The sequence below is a fragment of the Ixodes scapularis genome, unplaced genomic scaffold, assembly GCF_016920785.2.
Source record: "Ixodes scapularis isolate PalLabHiFi unplaced genomic scaffold, ASM1692078v2 PGA_scaffold0__279_contigs__length_252992795, whole genome shotgun sequence".
NCBI classification, from domain to species: Eukaryota; Metazoa; Arthropoda; class Arachnida; order Ixodida; family Ixodidae; genus Ixodes; species Ixodes scapularis.
This window is the reverse complement of record NW_024609835.1, coordinates 50,672,533-50,688,624: the sequence shown is the minus strand read 5'-3', so window position 1 is coordinate 50,688,624 and position 16,092 is coordinate 50,672,533. Positions and strand designations below refer to the sequence as shown.

At 43.1% G+C, this 16,092-nt stretch overlaps 1 protein-coding gene across 1 annotated transcript in view; it reads left to right on the top strand.

Moving 5' to 3' along the window:
* The window catches only part of LOC8025891 (integrator complex subunit 10), a 56,870-nt gene that overhangs the window by 22,348 nt on the left and 18,430 nt on the right, over positions 1-16,092 (top strand). The window contains exons 10-15 of the mRNA XM_029978682.3: positions 1,698-1,764; positions 2,487-2,520; positions 3,485-3,611; positions 8,331-8,413; positions 8,815-8,883; positions 14,552-14,605. Coding sequence (XP_029834542.2) covers positions 1,698-1,764; positions 2,487-2,520; positions 3,485-3,611; positions 8,331-8,413; positions 8,815-8,883; positions 14,552-14,605 — 434 coding nt within the window. The remainder of the gene's footprint in view (positions 1-1,697; positions 1,765-2,486; positions 2,521-3,484; positions 3,612-8,330; positions 8,414-8,814; positions 8,884-14,551; positions 14,606-16,092) is intronic.

Sequence of the window (16,092 nt, the reverse complement as noted above, 5' to 3'; positions counted from 1 at the left end):
TGATCAGTTTCTAGCCCAGATACAACGATAATCGTTTCTAACTATTGAAATTTCGGGTTTTCTCTTTATCGTTATAAGTGGGTTGAACTGTATGACTCATTGGTCGCATTTTTTCGTGTTGGCGTCCTCACAAAAAAAATATCTTCAGCGATTCAAGCGGAAGGTGCATATCCCGCAAACAACATGCAGCGCAGCATTCGTTTCAATAAAGAACAAGCACAAAACAAGCATTCGAACCATATAATTTATGATAGGGCGCTCCTGATAAAAATGCGGAGCACGTAGCGCTCACCGCATACATTTCCTGGTAAAGGTTACTGTTGCGCAAGCTGCCGCGGCGACGGCAGCTTGTGACATGGGAAGTGGCATCACTAGCCTTTCCTATATAAAACGCTTCTCTACGATGTATTTACTTCTCTTTCGTCAGTCATTTGGTATTGACCCGTTTGTTGTTTGCAAACATGAACTGCCGCTTGTGTCCCAAGCGACTTCCGGTCACACAGTCTGCAAGCCTATTGAGCTTGCTTATGTTCCCAGTGCCAGAAAGCGTAAATGTGACGCAGACAACAAAGTTTGAGATTTAATGAGGGCCTTTGGCTGTACAACGTTACATCTTGGAGGAGGCAAGTTGGTTTACAAGAATACTCAAAACATTTTTACAGATCTCGCACTCCTTTGTTCTTTTGGCGTTCACTTGGAGACTTGGTGGTTAAACGTTTCATCTGCATTTCAAGCAGGGGTGTTAAGGTGGCCTTTGTTCATCCTTTTTATAAACCAGAAGTTCTCTGGGATGTCAAAGGCTGGAGCACCACCTGGTGGCATTTGCCATAGAAAGGGTCTATAGTGCAGTGGGCAATCGTTGCAGGTGATACTACAGCTTCGCTGTCCAACCACCTTTGCAGCATGGATTGAAGCCCCAATTTTTTGTCTTTAAGCATTATGTTAATGAGGTGGGGGCCCCCAATAAAACAAGAATATAAAAACACATAGTACAGTAAAGTCGTGAATGATTGCCCACCCATGTGAAGAGATAACGGTAAAAGATATGTGGTGGGCAATTTCTCGGGATGAGATAGCAAGCTTTTATACCAATGTAAGCAATAAATATGCGGCCATGTACTGCCAACCTGCACGGTATGTGAGCCGATCTGGCGGACACGGCAAGCTTGAGTTACGCCGCGTTAAATTCATCAATCTAACATAGAATACCGCGCATCCGCCCATTCCACATTAAGCGCCCATTTCCAAATCTGCAAGATCTGAGAAAATACGCACGGTACATTTATATGTAAAATTGATGACGGGACAAGCGCCCATCCCCCATTTTTTTGCGATTATCTTCAAAGTTCAAGTGGGCGCTTGCCCAATATTTTACGGTATGCAGGAAATCATTTTTTAGGTGTCTAACAGCACTCGTGACCTACATATGGGTGACCCGAGTTGACACTTGCAACAGCAGTTCGCACTCATGGCAGCAATCATTAACAACAGAAAGAGAATACCTAGTGGCTCGTGCAAATGAGCATGTGCATTGGGCGGCAGCTTTCAGCATCACGGCGTGAGCGGCAGTGCAAGAAATGTGGGCCACATGCTACAGTCACTGTGGGCTAGGTGGCTCTATATATTGTGAAGTTGTGTAAGAACTACTTTTGCTCTTGGGTATTTATCATTCATCTTTATTTCTCGTCTCCTTTTAGGATCTTCGAGTGAAGTTCAGTGTATTCTTTTGGAAGGAGCCAGGTGGACCAACGTGCCAACAGATCAGTAAGGCTTCCTTCCTTTTTTCGCAGCAAATGCTATATCTACATGATTGTCAGTTCACTAAATTATAAGGTTGACCTTTCCACTATTGCATGTCAGTAAAATGAAAATTCTGCATAGAAAGTTTATTAATGGCAGTATGACGATTCACCCTCAATGATGCTGCCCACGGCACATTTCTGCTCAAATAAGTTCCCTGCCTCACTAATAGTTCCATCATTGCCTCGTGTGAAACAGCCGTAGTGGCCCATGCCCAGAGTTCCCACTGGCAAACTGTAGTCGGAGAAACGTTTTTCATATGCCAAGAAGGCGTGAATTTATAGCTACTCTGCCATGGTTCACATATTTCTCCCCCGGATACTGCCAGGTTCTTTTCTAAATTAGGGAAATGCCCCGACTATGGCATACAGAGAGCTCCTTGCTTCCCATAGCTGTTGAGAAGTCTTTGCCATTGCAGCAGTCACCATAAACTGCACCACCTGTTTGGACACGTTGGACTAGCATCCGGCAGCAGAATTGTTTGTTTCCTCAGCTGATGGGATCACTGTCATCTTTAACAATGGCATGAACAAGCATCAAAAGAAATCAATGCAAATCTGATGCAGGAGCATTAAGCTCTTGCATTGAACTTGGCTTGCCAATCATCTTTGGGCACATTTTTTAAAAATAAGTTTTATCCTGGTACTTTTAAGCTGGGCTTCATCAAGCAATATTTTTTTCCCTAGGCCAAAGCACAAGAAAAGAAAGCTGGATGCTGATGTACGTACCTCTTAAAATCATTTGCTGACTGTATCTGATACTATGAAAAATATCCCATGTACCGTATTTACTCGTGTAATGAACACACTTTTTTTACGGAAAAATTGACAGGGTAAAATTTTTGCATTTACACACTTTGCACAAATGTCATTTTAGGTGCCAGTATGACAAGGCAGTGTATTGTGACACGTCTCCACTGACGAAGGTGCACCTGCAACTGATTGTGAGCACGCCAAAGTAACCATGCTCTCTAAATTGCGAGCCTTTTTAGAGTGCTTCCGCGTGCTTTTTATCGGAGGAAAAGCGCCCTATGAAGCTCACTCAGCGTGAAAAGCGACACAACCGTTTTTAGGCCTAACCACTTTCACAATTTCACTGTCCGAAGGCAGACTAGAGACGATGGCGTGTTTGTTGACATCAATGCATCCGATGGGCGAAGCATGTCCAGGGCTGGGAAATTCCTTAACCCCAGCTTCGTTAGGCGTGTGTGCCGCTTGGTTTCATGGTTGATCACTTCCGCAAATATGCACTTGCAGCCATTATGAAAGCGGCTTGGCTTGGCTTGGTCTGGCCGCTTGGTAGAAAAAGAAAATTGGCGCGGTGGCTAGCCACATTGAATGCAGTTTGAGACTCGTGGAGCCGAAAATTGGAGATGCATTCATTACGCGAAAGGAAAAAACAAAGTCCAAATATTGATGCTCGCTGTGGCGGTGTGTTCATTATGCGAGTAAATATGGTATATGGAAAAAAACAATTCAAATAACTGCTAAAATTGTTTGATAATTCTAGAAAGTCTAAAATTTAGAGAGAGTAATTTATTTACGATCACGAAGGAGGTCAACATGCTTAGCAGCTGATTTGATACTTAGCATTTGGATATGGAGAGTCCACATCTGTTAGAAACTATGCAAACAGTTAGAATGTTTTGTTCTGATGCAGTGCATACTTCTTTGTATTCTCTCAGGGGAAAGACATGGAGCCTCCAACATTGACAGTGAGCAAGTGCATTCCTACAGAGGCAGCGGTAGTTCTCACCCAAAGCTTTCTAACTGCCATCAGGTGCTGGTCGATCCTGCAGTTTCTAAAGAAAGGCAAGTCTCTATGTTTGCGTTTCACATTGGAAGATGCTGAAGGCTCGCATCATTTCAATAGGACACAGGTTTTAAGTTGTGAAAGTTTCTAGGAAGGATTGTACCTTGGCTGTATGGGCTCATGACCAGTGATTGAGGGACCATATGTAGGGATGAATATATGTGTAAGAACGGCAGCAGTGGGGCGAGGTGGGAAGACCATTGATAAGAGTAAGTGCTTATGAAATGAGAAGATATGAATTGTGGGATTTAGCTAGCTACCAAGAGAGATACCAGAGTAAGGACATAGTCCAAGAGCCTGAGCGTTCGGACCTGCGGCTGTTATCGAGGCCATCGGGGAAGGGAGATCACAGGAATCCCCACAAAATACGATAGGTTACAGAAGAAAATTTTATTGAAGTGAGAAGCTGCTTGCAACTGGTGCTTGCAAAGGTTTGATCCAATGTTCATACTCATTGCAAGTCCCCATATTTTTTTACTTTTTGCAAATAGAAAAGTTGGTAATGAAACATAAGTTACACAGAACTTTTACTCTTATAGTCATCCATATGCTCAAGTTTGTTGCAATTTTCTCATGATTGGGAGTGCGGTGTTGCTCAATGTTTTATGGTAGGTAGTTACAGAGCATGTTTGTTGTACAAGAAGCATGAATAATCAATCGATTGTGGGCTTTTTTGTTTTTCTTTTAGAATTGTAAAGTTTTACCAAAACTATTATGGTGTGGAAAGTGTTCATTCGGGGGATTAACTTGAGTGGTCAGCTTTGGTGCTCGGCAATGATCGCAACATACAGGCTGTTTTTGTTTAGGCTCCACATATTTGTTTCAAAAAGTCCAGGAGAGCTACGGTACACTAATGCGGTCTGTGCAGGTGAGTTGCATGGCTAGGGGGACCAACTTTTTAACTAGTGTAAATAAACATGTTATTCCAATTAGAAACTTCCTCAAAATCATCAAAAACCACTAAATCAGTAAATGTTAGAAATATTTAGAGTGCATGGGAAGTGCAGTAATGTGCTAAACTTACCGTATTTACTTGATTACTTGATGCCGCACCACTGTCTGCTTCTGGCAGACAGTGGTACGGCGTCTCAAAGAGAAGCTGTTCCTCTCCATCATGCACTCCACCTAGCCTCGGTTTGCGCGGAATGCTGAATGGGGAATTTGCATCCGTGTGGCAGTTTTCATAGCCTTCTTTTTTATGGAATCGGCCGTGACTGCAAAGCCGCCGCATCGTACGCTGTGGACAAACTCCCAGACCTCCTTCTCGAGCTCCGGGTGCCGGCCCTTGCGCGCTCCCGTAATCTTTTTGCAGGTCGCGGCGCCCTTGAAGGTCTGACCCCGCTGTCTCCTCCACCGAATCACACATGCTCTGTCCACTCCAAATTGTTCAGCAGCGCCATGATTTCTGTTGTCCTCCGCGTAAGAGATAACTGTTCTCTTAAACTTCATAGTGTATGAAATTCTCTTCACACTCATGCTGAATGACTTCTGCAAACCACATGCACACAGCGAACAAAGTATGAATGCGAGACCAACGTGGACGAATAGGCTTAACCAACAGACTGAACCGACTACAGCAAGCATGAAGAGACCGAACAGACAAAACATCTTTCATAGAGGATATGGCAACGCACCACGGCTCTGCAACGCACCTGCACGGTTGCGAAAGTGGAAAGTGGCGTTATGTGCTGCCATCTATTAACTGATGTTGAAACCAAGCGCCAGTGACTGTTTGCGGCTCTGGTGCTCGACGATACCGGCGTTCCAATCTCAGATTTCTTGTATGGGAGGTGGGTGCTCAGCATTGCGAAAATACGGTATTCCTCATGAAACAGGGGCAAGACTGGCAGTACGAAAACATAGATAATAAACAAAAAACATGTGCGGGCACATTTGCACACCTCCAGGTGTGCACCTGTTGCACGATTGGCAACTTTGGTGCACCACTGTGCTTCCCACGTGCTCCAAGCCTTTCCAAAATTTACTGATTTAGTGGTTTTAATGATGCTCAGCAAGTTTGTAATTGTAACCGTATGTATGCCTTCACTAATTCAACATTTAATTAAGAAGTATTATATAATTATCTCACTTATCGTGACGATTAGCCCCATATAATATGTCCCCCTGGCTTTATAACTTACCAGGAGAGACTGAATTTGCGTAGCTTTCAGAGCTTTTCTAAAACAAATCTGTAAAGCCTATAAATAAGCTCTTCTTATGAGTTGTGAATTTGAAAGCATGAATTTCGTTCTTCTGCTCCCGTAGTTTGTCTGTGGCATTGTGGCGTGGACAACCATGTTTTCCCTGCCGACGGCTGAGCGCATGCTCTCGTGAAGTGGCCACACTGCACTGAGCTCAGTCATGCACCCTCCCCAAAGCTTTCACGAGCGAGGTCTCCTCTGTCGCTATGCCCGCACCGCTGCTCTGCTCTTACTGGTTGCAGGACCGCTGTGTGCGCTGCGCCACCATGGAGAGGGCTTCACTGGTGGCTTTTTTTGGAACTATGCCTCACGAGAGCCAATGGGAGCCTCATTCCTTGATGACGCACGCCAGCCAATGGGAGCGTAATCCATCAGAAATCGGCTTCACTTCGCTCCATTGAGAAAGGGGATTTTAGGTGCCATTTGGCCACCGTTTGGCGTAGTTTGAAAGCTGATGACGTCAGTTTGCGCCATGGGACCAGTTAATGCTTTCGCATTAAAACACCCTGTATAGCATCTGGTATTTTATCACTCCTGATACTAATGTGCGAGTGAGCAGAGTTGCCATCTAGGGTCGCTAAACTCGTGAAACACAAAGTTCGGGCTGAAGTTCGCAGAGCGTGCTGAGTGGACTCTTGCAACGATGCCGTCGTGCGGGACGAGGTGTCAATCATCCAAACATTCTCTGTGCTCAAATTCCAGAGATTGTGAATCACAAAGTCGTAGCGAGCTTCGTTGGAGCACGCGCAAACAATGTTGTAGGGCCAGGCAATTGAACGGCTGCACTGAAGACGTCGTGACCGCTTGTCCCTACATCCCTACGCCGTGTTAGAGTCATTGCTGCCTAGATTGTCCCTAGGCGGACTTTGAATACTCTGAACTTTCTCGTTGCAAGATCGTTGTTTCACAATTTTGGGACGGAGTTACTTAAGACCGAAATCTTCGCTTCGGAATCGAGGCGAAGATTGAACTTTGTGATATTGTGGAGCCATGCGCGGTGTACGCGGCATTAGAGCTCATCTTCCGCCACTGTCAACAACGCCACCGGGGTTATCCACAGGCAGTGTGTTTAGTGACGTCGGTATTGTTTGAGAGATGAGGGAGCAATAGGGATGGCGATGAAAAACTGGGGAAGAAAAATAAGAAGGGTTACAATCAACACAAACACACGACAAAATAGGGGTTAGAAAGTGCCATACAAAATGTTCAGGATAGAGGGGGGGGGGGGGGGGGGGGGGGCAGAGGGGGGGGGGAGGCGAGGGCAAGGATGGTGAATAAGGGAAATATCCCTCCCCCTGAATTTTTATTATACCTTTCTGGAATGTCTGCACACTATATGGGAGGCTATGGCCTGGGGTGGTTGCCTCCCCCCATTACCTCTTTATGACGAGGAACAGCACAACGTGCAATTTTTGAAATAATTGTTCTAAAGGTTTTGGAATTAAAATGGTTCGCGTTCCATGAACTCGTGAGCGGCCATGACAGACTTCCAAGCGAGAGGCTCATGCTACGGCTCGTTGTATGCAGGCGCGTTCAGTGACTTCCTTTTATAGTTCCAACCCTTGACGTTAAGGTGAGGATTGTCAGTTGTGAACTACAAATTGATGGTACGTGTTTGAATCGATGGTGACAAGTTTGATTGTGTACGATGGATGCTTGGAGTCATCGCATTCTTAAAACATCACCGTCAGTATTGACAACCTGGCCTTACTCATATTTTCATTGATGAAAACAGAATTAATCCCAGTTTGGCTAATCTTGGAAAGCCAACCAGACCAACTTTTTTTGGCGGCCTACATGACCAATAGCCACTACTTAGAAAAAGCAGTAAAATTTATTTTTCCCGCCAATGAGGGGACAATTGTTGGAAGGTGAAATCCTCTTGAAGGCGGTCAACGCTATTCGGCTGGTTCTGACCTAGCCATGTCGGGCTATGCTTTGATCATATCCAAAAGGCCAAGAGAAAGGAAAGGAATGGGAGGGACATTTAATGCTGCTTTATTGGCAGCAATAAGAACGATATCGGACTGTCAACTTTGACGGTGTTGATTTTAGAATGCAATTATCCCAAGCCTCTGCCGTGTTTTTTAGAGACCATTAAACATGTTGGTCGCAGCTGATAATATTTTTGGTGACGTCACATGTACGAACCACCGTTGTCCCTGCACACTGCTGCTCTTGTTCGGCGCCTAGGGAGTGCTGGGGATTTTTCGTCATTTCAATGAAAAACGTCACAAAGAGAAACGGATCTGCGGGTTTGTGAGAGAAGGAAACTTTGTGGCTATCTTTGAGCTCCTCCCCCGCCATGTCATAACACAAATAATCTTTGTGTTTGACGAGTTTTGCGACCTAGGACAGATCATAGTAAGGTGTGAAAAAGTCCTGATGTCATATTCGCACTAACAGTGTGAATCGGTGTGCATCAGAATATGAGCTTTTAGCGTTCTGTATTTTAGGCACCGAGCTTAATGGCCTTTGCTTTTTCTCTCACATGTGCCATGTTCCATTTCAACGCAGACCTGTCCCGGCTGTCACAACAGATCCGCATGGAAGAGTGGCCTTGGTTTCAGTCCTTTCTTGTAGAGTCTCTCATCTACCAGGTGTGGCCCCCTCTTTGTCATTGGCTACAGTCTTTGCACTCTAAGTGGCAGGGCTTTGACTCACTATACAGCTTCGAGCATGCTAACATTTTTTCCGCTTATGAGGATGAAACAGGGTATAAAGCAAATATTCAGTTCTATTTTTTTCACTCTGTAGAGATGAGAGCCTTCTATACAATTGCAGTCTTAATTCTTGTTCCTTTACAAGGTAATTGGGGGTATCTTTATTCTCTTGTCTTTACACCAGTTGAAATGATAACATTAAGAAACAACATCTACTAGAAGTGCAGCCAAAACACTAGTCAGATCTGTGAGGGGGGAACTGGGGCATGCCAAGTTCTGAGCTTTATTTAATTTTTGTCAGAACCAATTGACTAGAGGTTTGTCATCTTTTATGTTAGGACCTTCACAAGGAAGCAATTGCAAAACTGTACCAAGCTGCTGAAGTCACAAAGGATCCAACAGTAAAGGTAACAATTCTTTGTTCACTTTTTTTTTTTTTTTTCAGGTATTGTTAAAGTGGGGGTGCAATGACTTCTGGACTTCGGTCAAAAATTTGTGAAAGTTGCCCTCTGACACTTCTGAACTAAAGAACAGAAAACCGATTTTGCCTGCGTGTCCTAATTGTTGTAAAAAAAAAAAAAAAAAAAAAAAGATAAAGATTGGCATTTCTGGCACCCCTCAACTCACTCCCAGCCTTCAGGGTCACACCTGGTCCCCCTCCTAGTGATGTCGTACGGAGTGCCGTGTAGGTTCCCGTGTGCTATCTCGGAGGACGCTTCCTCTCCCTCTCTCTGCTGAGATTAGCGGGCGTTATGCTGCAGCTTAGAGCCGAGCGAGGTCACGTAATTTCTCGCCGTAGTTCCTTTGGCTGCCACTGGCGGCTGCAGGTGGAGGAAAAAGCTCAATTTTTGCTTTGCAATTATGCAGTGAAATTGCGACATTTTTTAATGAAGGTGTTTTCTCTATCCTCTGGGACATGATAAACGACGTAAAAATGACAAGATGCAAATTCTTTTAATCTTAAAATCGTTGCACCCTCCCCTTTAAGGTTAAAAATAAGGATTCTAAAAATTTGGATAAAATTATATATAAAATAAATCTTCAGTGAAAGGGTTTGCTTCCATTTTGTTTTGACTATAGGGTGTTTCTATGTCAGATCGTACAATGATTGTCCGGGTCTCATCTTTTTCTATTTATGTAAAAAAAATATATGAAAGCCATGTTCTTCGGAGGAGCATTCAGCTGTATGTGTACGCTGTGGCTATTTGTTTTCCTGAGATAAAATTTTGAAGCTCAAGGTGTGGAGATTGCCAAGGTTTCACTATGGTAGTTTGCACAAATTTTACACCGAAGCATGCACATAGAAATAATTTCTTCTATTTATTTTATGAAAGGTTTACAGCATGTAGTATTGTGCTTTCTTATCGTTCTGGAGAAGCTGGACTTTGGTCTGTTTGTTGGTAACGTTGCTAAATGATGACGAGAATGTTGTGTAAGGTGCCTCAAGTGCAACCGCAGTGTCTCTTGTATCATGTATGCTTTAATTGGAAACCTGCGAACCTCCGCAATGGTCCCGGGCGTCGAAGCAGAGCGGGGTAGCCTTAAACAGGTTCGTAGAGCTTGCGCCTGGATGCTTTGGAGGGCTCGTATATTGGTAATGCAGGTGTTGTTGATAACCGGTAAGGTGTACCTCAGAAGTCTGAGGAAGAAGGCTTCGAAAAGTCGCTGTAGGCAACCAACAGTTGCGCCCCATGTTGTGCCACTGATGAATCGCATAAAATCCACTATGGATGTCAGCTTCATTTTAAGTCGGGATACATGAGGCGTCCACGTTAAGCCTCGATCCAAAGTTATTCCTAGAAACGTATGCTTCCGGACGTACGGAATTTTTTCTCCACAGATAGTAATAGGGTATCTGTCCATTAACTTGCGGGAAAACGTAGTCGCAGCTGATTTGGAAGTTGATATTTGAAGTCCACGTTCGATGAGATACTTATGGGTAACTTTCAGAGCGCTTTGGAGTCTCGCCCGTATCTGAGAACGTGTGACACCGGTCGCCCAGATACAAATGTCATCAGCATAAATAGATGCATGTACTGTGGTTGGTAATTCGCGGATTAGATTTATCAAAACCATATTAAACAAAATTGGGCTTAATACCCCGCCTTGTGGTACGCCTTTTGTGAGGATGTGAGAACTTGTATTTCCGTCGTACGTTGACATATATATAGATCTTCCTGTGAGGTAGCTCTCTAACCAGGAGAACATGCGACCACCAATTCCAAGTTCCTCTACCGCATTTAGAACGGCCTCATGGGTCACATTGTCGTATGCGCCCATGACATCAAGGAAGACGGCTGTAGTTATTCGTCGTTCCATCTTGTTTTGTTCTACAAAGGTGACGAGGTCTATGACGTTGTCCAAAGAACTTCGTCCACGTCCTGTACTTAAACAACTGGCATTAAGGGTCATAAATGAAACATATGGCTCGACGACACATGTATACACCGACGGGTCCTCTTCTGAAGAACGAGCTGGAGCTGGGATTGTAATACCCGCCCACAGAAATTCCTCCAGTTTTGAAATAGGACACAAAACGACATCAACGGCATCTGAGCTAGCGGCCATACGAGAGGCAGTAAGGTACATCCTATGTCAGGTACCCCAGAACTGGACCATCTTCAGTGACTGAAGACCAGCGCTACAAGTAATCCAGTCTTCTATGAAAAATAATGCGTACGACTTTCTGGCATACCAAATCTTCTGCACCTGCCACCGGGCTTTCCAGCAGGGTCATCACATAACTCTTCAGTGGATACCGGGTCATTGTGGTGTCGCCGGCTATGAGGCAGCAGATAGTGCAGCAAAATCAACCAGTAACGGCAAGAAAATTTGCATACCCTACTTCAGATGGGATACGAAAATTCTGGTTCAAGACATGGCGAAAGAAATTTCACAAAACTACTGGATGAATCCACATTACTACCATCTCAGGCTATACTCCCTTGATCCCCAACTTGCATTCCGCGTTCCATCTGGACTTTCAAGACAGCTAGAGGCGGTCCTGCACCGACTAAGGCTTAGTGTGGCATATACACCGCAGTTCCTTTATCGGATTCAAAGGAGAGATTCCGCGAACTGTCCAAGCTGCGAAGTTGAAGGGACAATTCAGCACATCCTGTGTGAATGTGATAAATTCAGCGAGGATCGACAAGTGCTGGAACAGACATTAATGGCGTTGGACTCGCGGCCTTTCTGCTCATCAAAAGTGCTTGGTGCCTGGGACACAACTCATCAATTCATGAAGGCCACGAAGGCCTTGGTAATGTTCCTCACGAACACAGAATTATCAGACACTTTGTAGGGTGCTTAAAAATGCCTGTGAGATTTTAATCAATTGTACCATTGCTCACCCTCATTGACAACTTCACCTCATCTTTCTTCCTCATTGTCATACCTTTTCTTCCCCCTCCCCCTTCTCCCCAGTACAGAGTAGCCAACCAGAACCTACGTTCAGGTTAACCTCTCTGTCCTTCCTTAATAAACCCTTCTCTCTCTCTACAGCATGTACACAGAATGTTAAAAATTACAATAAACAATTTTTATGCAGAACAAGTTATGAAACAAGTCAAATAGACATGTTTTAGAGACACATTCATAAATTATTTACTAACCAGCTATCTACTTTCTATAAAACAATGCAAAATATATCAAAATCGTCATCTTTACATGCATTTTACAAATAAACTATGCTTAGCCACTTTTGTATATTTGTTATTGTTTCAGAAATGCAGCTCATTTCTCTAAATGTGGAAAAAATGGCACGTCAATATTTACAAAAACTACATCTTTTCTTTCCTTTAAACTCTCCTTAACCGTTCACAGTGACTTGATCTAGCTTGTGATGACAAAACATTGAGTAACATATAACCTCCCAAAGAAAGAAACGACAACAAACCTTGACTCATTTTGAGCTAGCTTATCTTCTTTACATGGGCTTTGCCGCAGGACTTCAGCTCTAAGGAGACATTTTTGACAACCGACAAAGGCTGTATAGCAGTTTTGCTTTATCGTAGGGCATAGAGAGTTGTGCTGTTCCTATCTGTTTTATATTTGTGTGTCCTTGCACTGTCTCGTAAGGCCTCCCCTCCCTCCCCTTCATGGTCCATTTGCTTACGAAGGTCTGTCGGCGGACACCACTCTTGCTGGCATTCAAGGATTGTACGCATAGCACATTACCGTGGTGCCCAAATCCCTCACACGAGGAAGGTCTATCGCTGCGAAAACAATGCAAGGGAAATATAGTATCTGGTGGTTTGGTACCTTGATGTTCAACAATGTGTGACGGCATTCCACCATACGATGGAATACAGATAAAAGTTGATATCCACTAGTGCGGGGGGTTCTCAAACTTCTTCGTCCCAGGGAATCACAGCAAGCCTCAAAAAGTAGCAAGGAACCGTTCCCCCATTCCTTCCCACTTGTATCCAACCGACAATACTGGCCAATAAAGGTGTTTAGATAGTGAACAAGAGTTTATTGCACTGACAGAATAAGACAAAAGGGAGGACTACAGACAGAATAAGGAGGCAAAGGGGGGTTAACCTGGGCACAATGTAAAATATATATGCCTATTAGTGCGAAGGGTGATATTGCTTTGCCCGTAACACCAACTCGATCCACGGCTCAGTCTGTAGAAGGTTAAATTAGGTGAGAGGGGGGGGGGGGGGGGGGGGGTACTACGATTTGGGTGCTTGCAGAACCCAGTTTGAGAACCCCTGCACTAGTGTTTTGTTGTTGGGTGTTTTTGTGCCAGTAGATATAAGGATGGTCTGGGTGATATTTTGTATATTTCTGTAAAATATATACGATATATGAAAGGCATGTCCATGGGAGAAGCATTCAGCTATGCATACAGTGTGTTTCACGAAACACGGGTCAAATCGTTCCAGTGAAAAGTATGCATCACACAGAAAAAGGGTTGATGTAATATCGGTCCCTGCCAAAGGACAAATTTAAGAAAAAATATGTGTGTGATATAGTTGGGTTAAAGGGAAGCCGAAACAATTTTTGAAGAAAAGAAATAATTGCTTCTTTTTGGCTTAGTTTTTCCTGAGAAAGCTATATGTCACATGCATCATTTGTCCTCAAAATGACCAAAAGATAGAAAAACATGCAGGCGGGGCAGGACGGGGCAGGGCGGGGCGGGGTGCGAAGCGGCGGGCAGTTGGTTGGGCAGTTGGTCGGTGGTCGGTCTTGGGAGGCAACGTGGGGAAACACGAATATGAAGCTAACTTAGGGACAGCATAACTTTCTGCACCTTACGATAGAGCAGCACCTTTGTACAGCCTTTGGCAGTTCGAGAAAATGTCTTTGGAGCCGATGTCTTGTAGCAAAGCCCCTATAATGAAGACAAGCAAGCTGAATTTAAGCGAAGGTTTTGTGTCATTTTTCTATTAGGGAGGTCATATGTTACTCAATGTTTTGCCATCACAAGTTAGTTCAAGTCACTGTAAACAGTTATGGAGAGTTTAAAGGAAATAAGAGATGGAGTTCTTTTCTAAATATTGACATGCAATTTTGCCACATTTAGAGAAATGAGCTGTGTTTCTGCATTAATAACAAAACTTCAGTAATTGATAGGCATATATTTCTTATATATTCATAAAACACATTTAAGGATGATAATTTTGTTATACATCATGTGTCGTTTTATATGAAATGATTTGTTATTAAGTTGGCATGTTTCATACATTTTTTGCATAGAAAGATTTTACTGTAACTTTTAATATATGTGTACATGTTGTGAACCCCTCATAAATTAAATAGAAGAAATGATTATTACGTGCATGTTTCAGTGTGAAATTGACGGCTGTGCATAGTACGATAGTGAAAGCTTGGCAATTTCCATGCCTCGAGCTTCAAAATTTTATATCTCGAAAATAAAATTAGCTACGGTGTTCACATGTAGTTGAATGCTCCTCCCAAGAACATGGCTTTCACATACATTTTTTTACATGAACATGGTCCTATTATCTTAAAAAGATAGTTTTCTTTAAAAACTGTCACTATGGACTGATAATTTTAAATGAGAATAGTTTTGTTTGCATGTAATTTCCTAATCTCCTATTTCAGATCAAGGTGAACCTACAGTTGGCAAGCTGCTTTCATTCTCTGGGTGAATTTTCAGTGAGTCCTCCACTTTTCTCATCTGCAGCCAGCAGCTAGGGCATAGCTTTACTGAAACTATCTGGGACTGTAAACAAATTGCATTTTGGCATTAATCTTTGTGACTTTTGGCAACTGGAAGCAGCCATGAAAAAATTCCCACATGAGTAAATCTTTCAAAATGATGTATATCCTCGATAGACCTTGCATGCATTATATTGCACACTTGGTCTCGCCGAGATTATTACGCTCGAAAGTCCAAAGGAGCAGAGTCCTGCCGTGCAATCAATTATATGGCCACGTGCTGCTATCTGGTGTAGTGGGAAAGAACTCAGCACAACGGAACTTCCGCTAGGGGAGTTTGAATATATGTGGGATACATCAACCAGTTTGCCCACAATTGCAAAATTTCAGTTGCACAAGATACTGCAGCATCTCTGGAGAATAAACACATATTCGGTATGAATAGTGAGTATGAATAGTACTATATACCACTGTTTACACAGAAACTAGTGATAGGACGGAACGTAAAATAAGAGCTCTCACATTGCGAGTAATTACTGTCAGTGTGGCATTTAATTGTAATTTTATCAGGCATTTAATTGTAATTTCAAACATTTTCATTTGTTGGAACTTCATTGTGCATTCTTAAAGGAGCAAATTTCTAGTAAAGTAGCTGGATTTAGTGTTTATTCAAAAATATGCTTTTAGTAGCAACCTGTTACAGTAATACAATAGGTTGCTGTATTTAGTCAAACTTCCTTGGGGTCGAAGACGAGGAAGTTTGAATAAATTCAGATTATAAGTTGATAGTTCAGCACTGTGTGAGTGTATTTCTTTGTGTGTTAGTGTTCTTGAGCGACTGTCTACTTGTTCGCTGCTTCATAATTTGCACCAGTGCTAGGAGCAGTGGCTAACTAACATGGGGGAGTGCCTGGGTTGACACGATGGGCTCAGAAATTATGCTCGATACAATTACAGGTCGGCCTCCTTTGGTCATGATTGTAGACTGGTATCTAATTTTGAAAAGCTGTGCCAAGGAAGGAAGAAACAAAATTCAGATGTATATTTGAATAAGTATGGTTGTCGAAGTGAAAAGGCAACAAACTCAGACTCTACTCTGACCCCAAAGCCGCTAAAGTGCAGTGTCCCTTTTAAAGCACAACTGTAGGTCTCAAAAAATATTCTAAGGTGGTGGTTCTTGCAGTAATGAATTTAGAATATTGAGTTTGGTTGGTCATAAAACTTGGGGGACGTGTATTCAATTACCAACATTTTAGTGGGTATGATGGTTTTTGCCGAAATTTTACTGAAATTATATTTACAGGCTAAATAAACTATGATTGTGAAAGGGGGAGGAGGAGAGGGGCTTTACCCTAATTGAAGTGCTGCACTATGATTAATTTTTCTACCATTTTGTTTTTCTCAGCACCCATTGTAAAGGGAACCTACTCTGATCTGAGACTTATTACTAAAAATAAAGTAGTGTGCTCCTTTTGCATCTTATG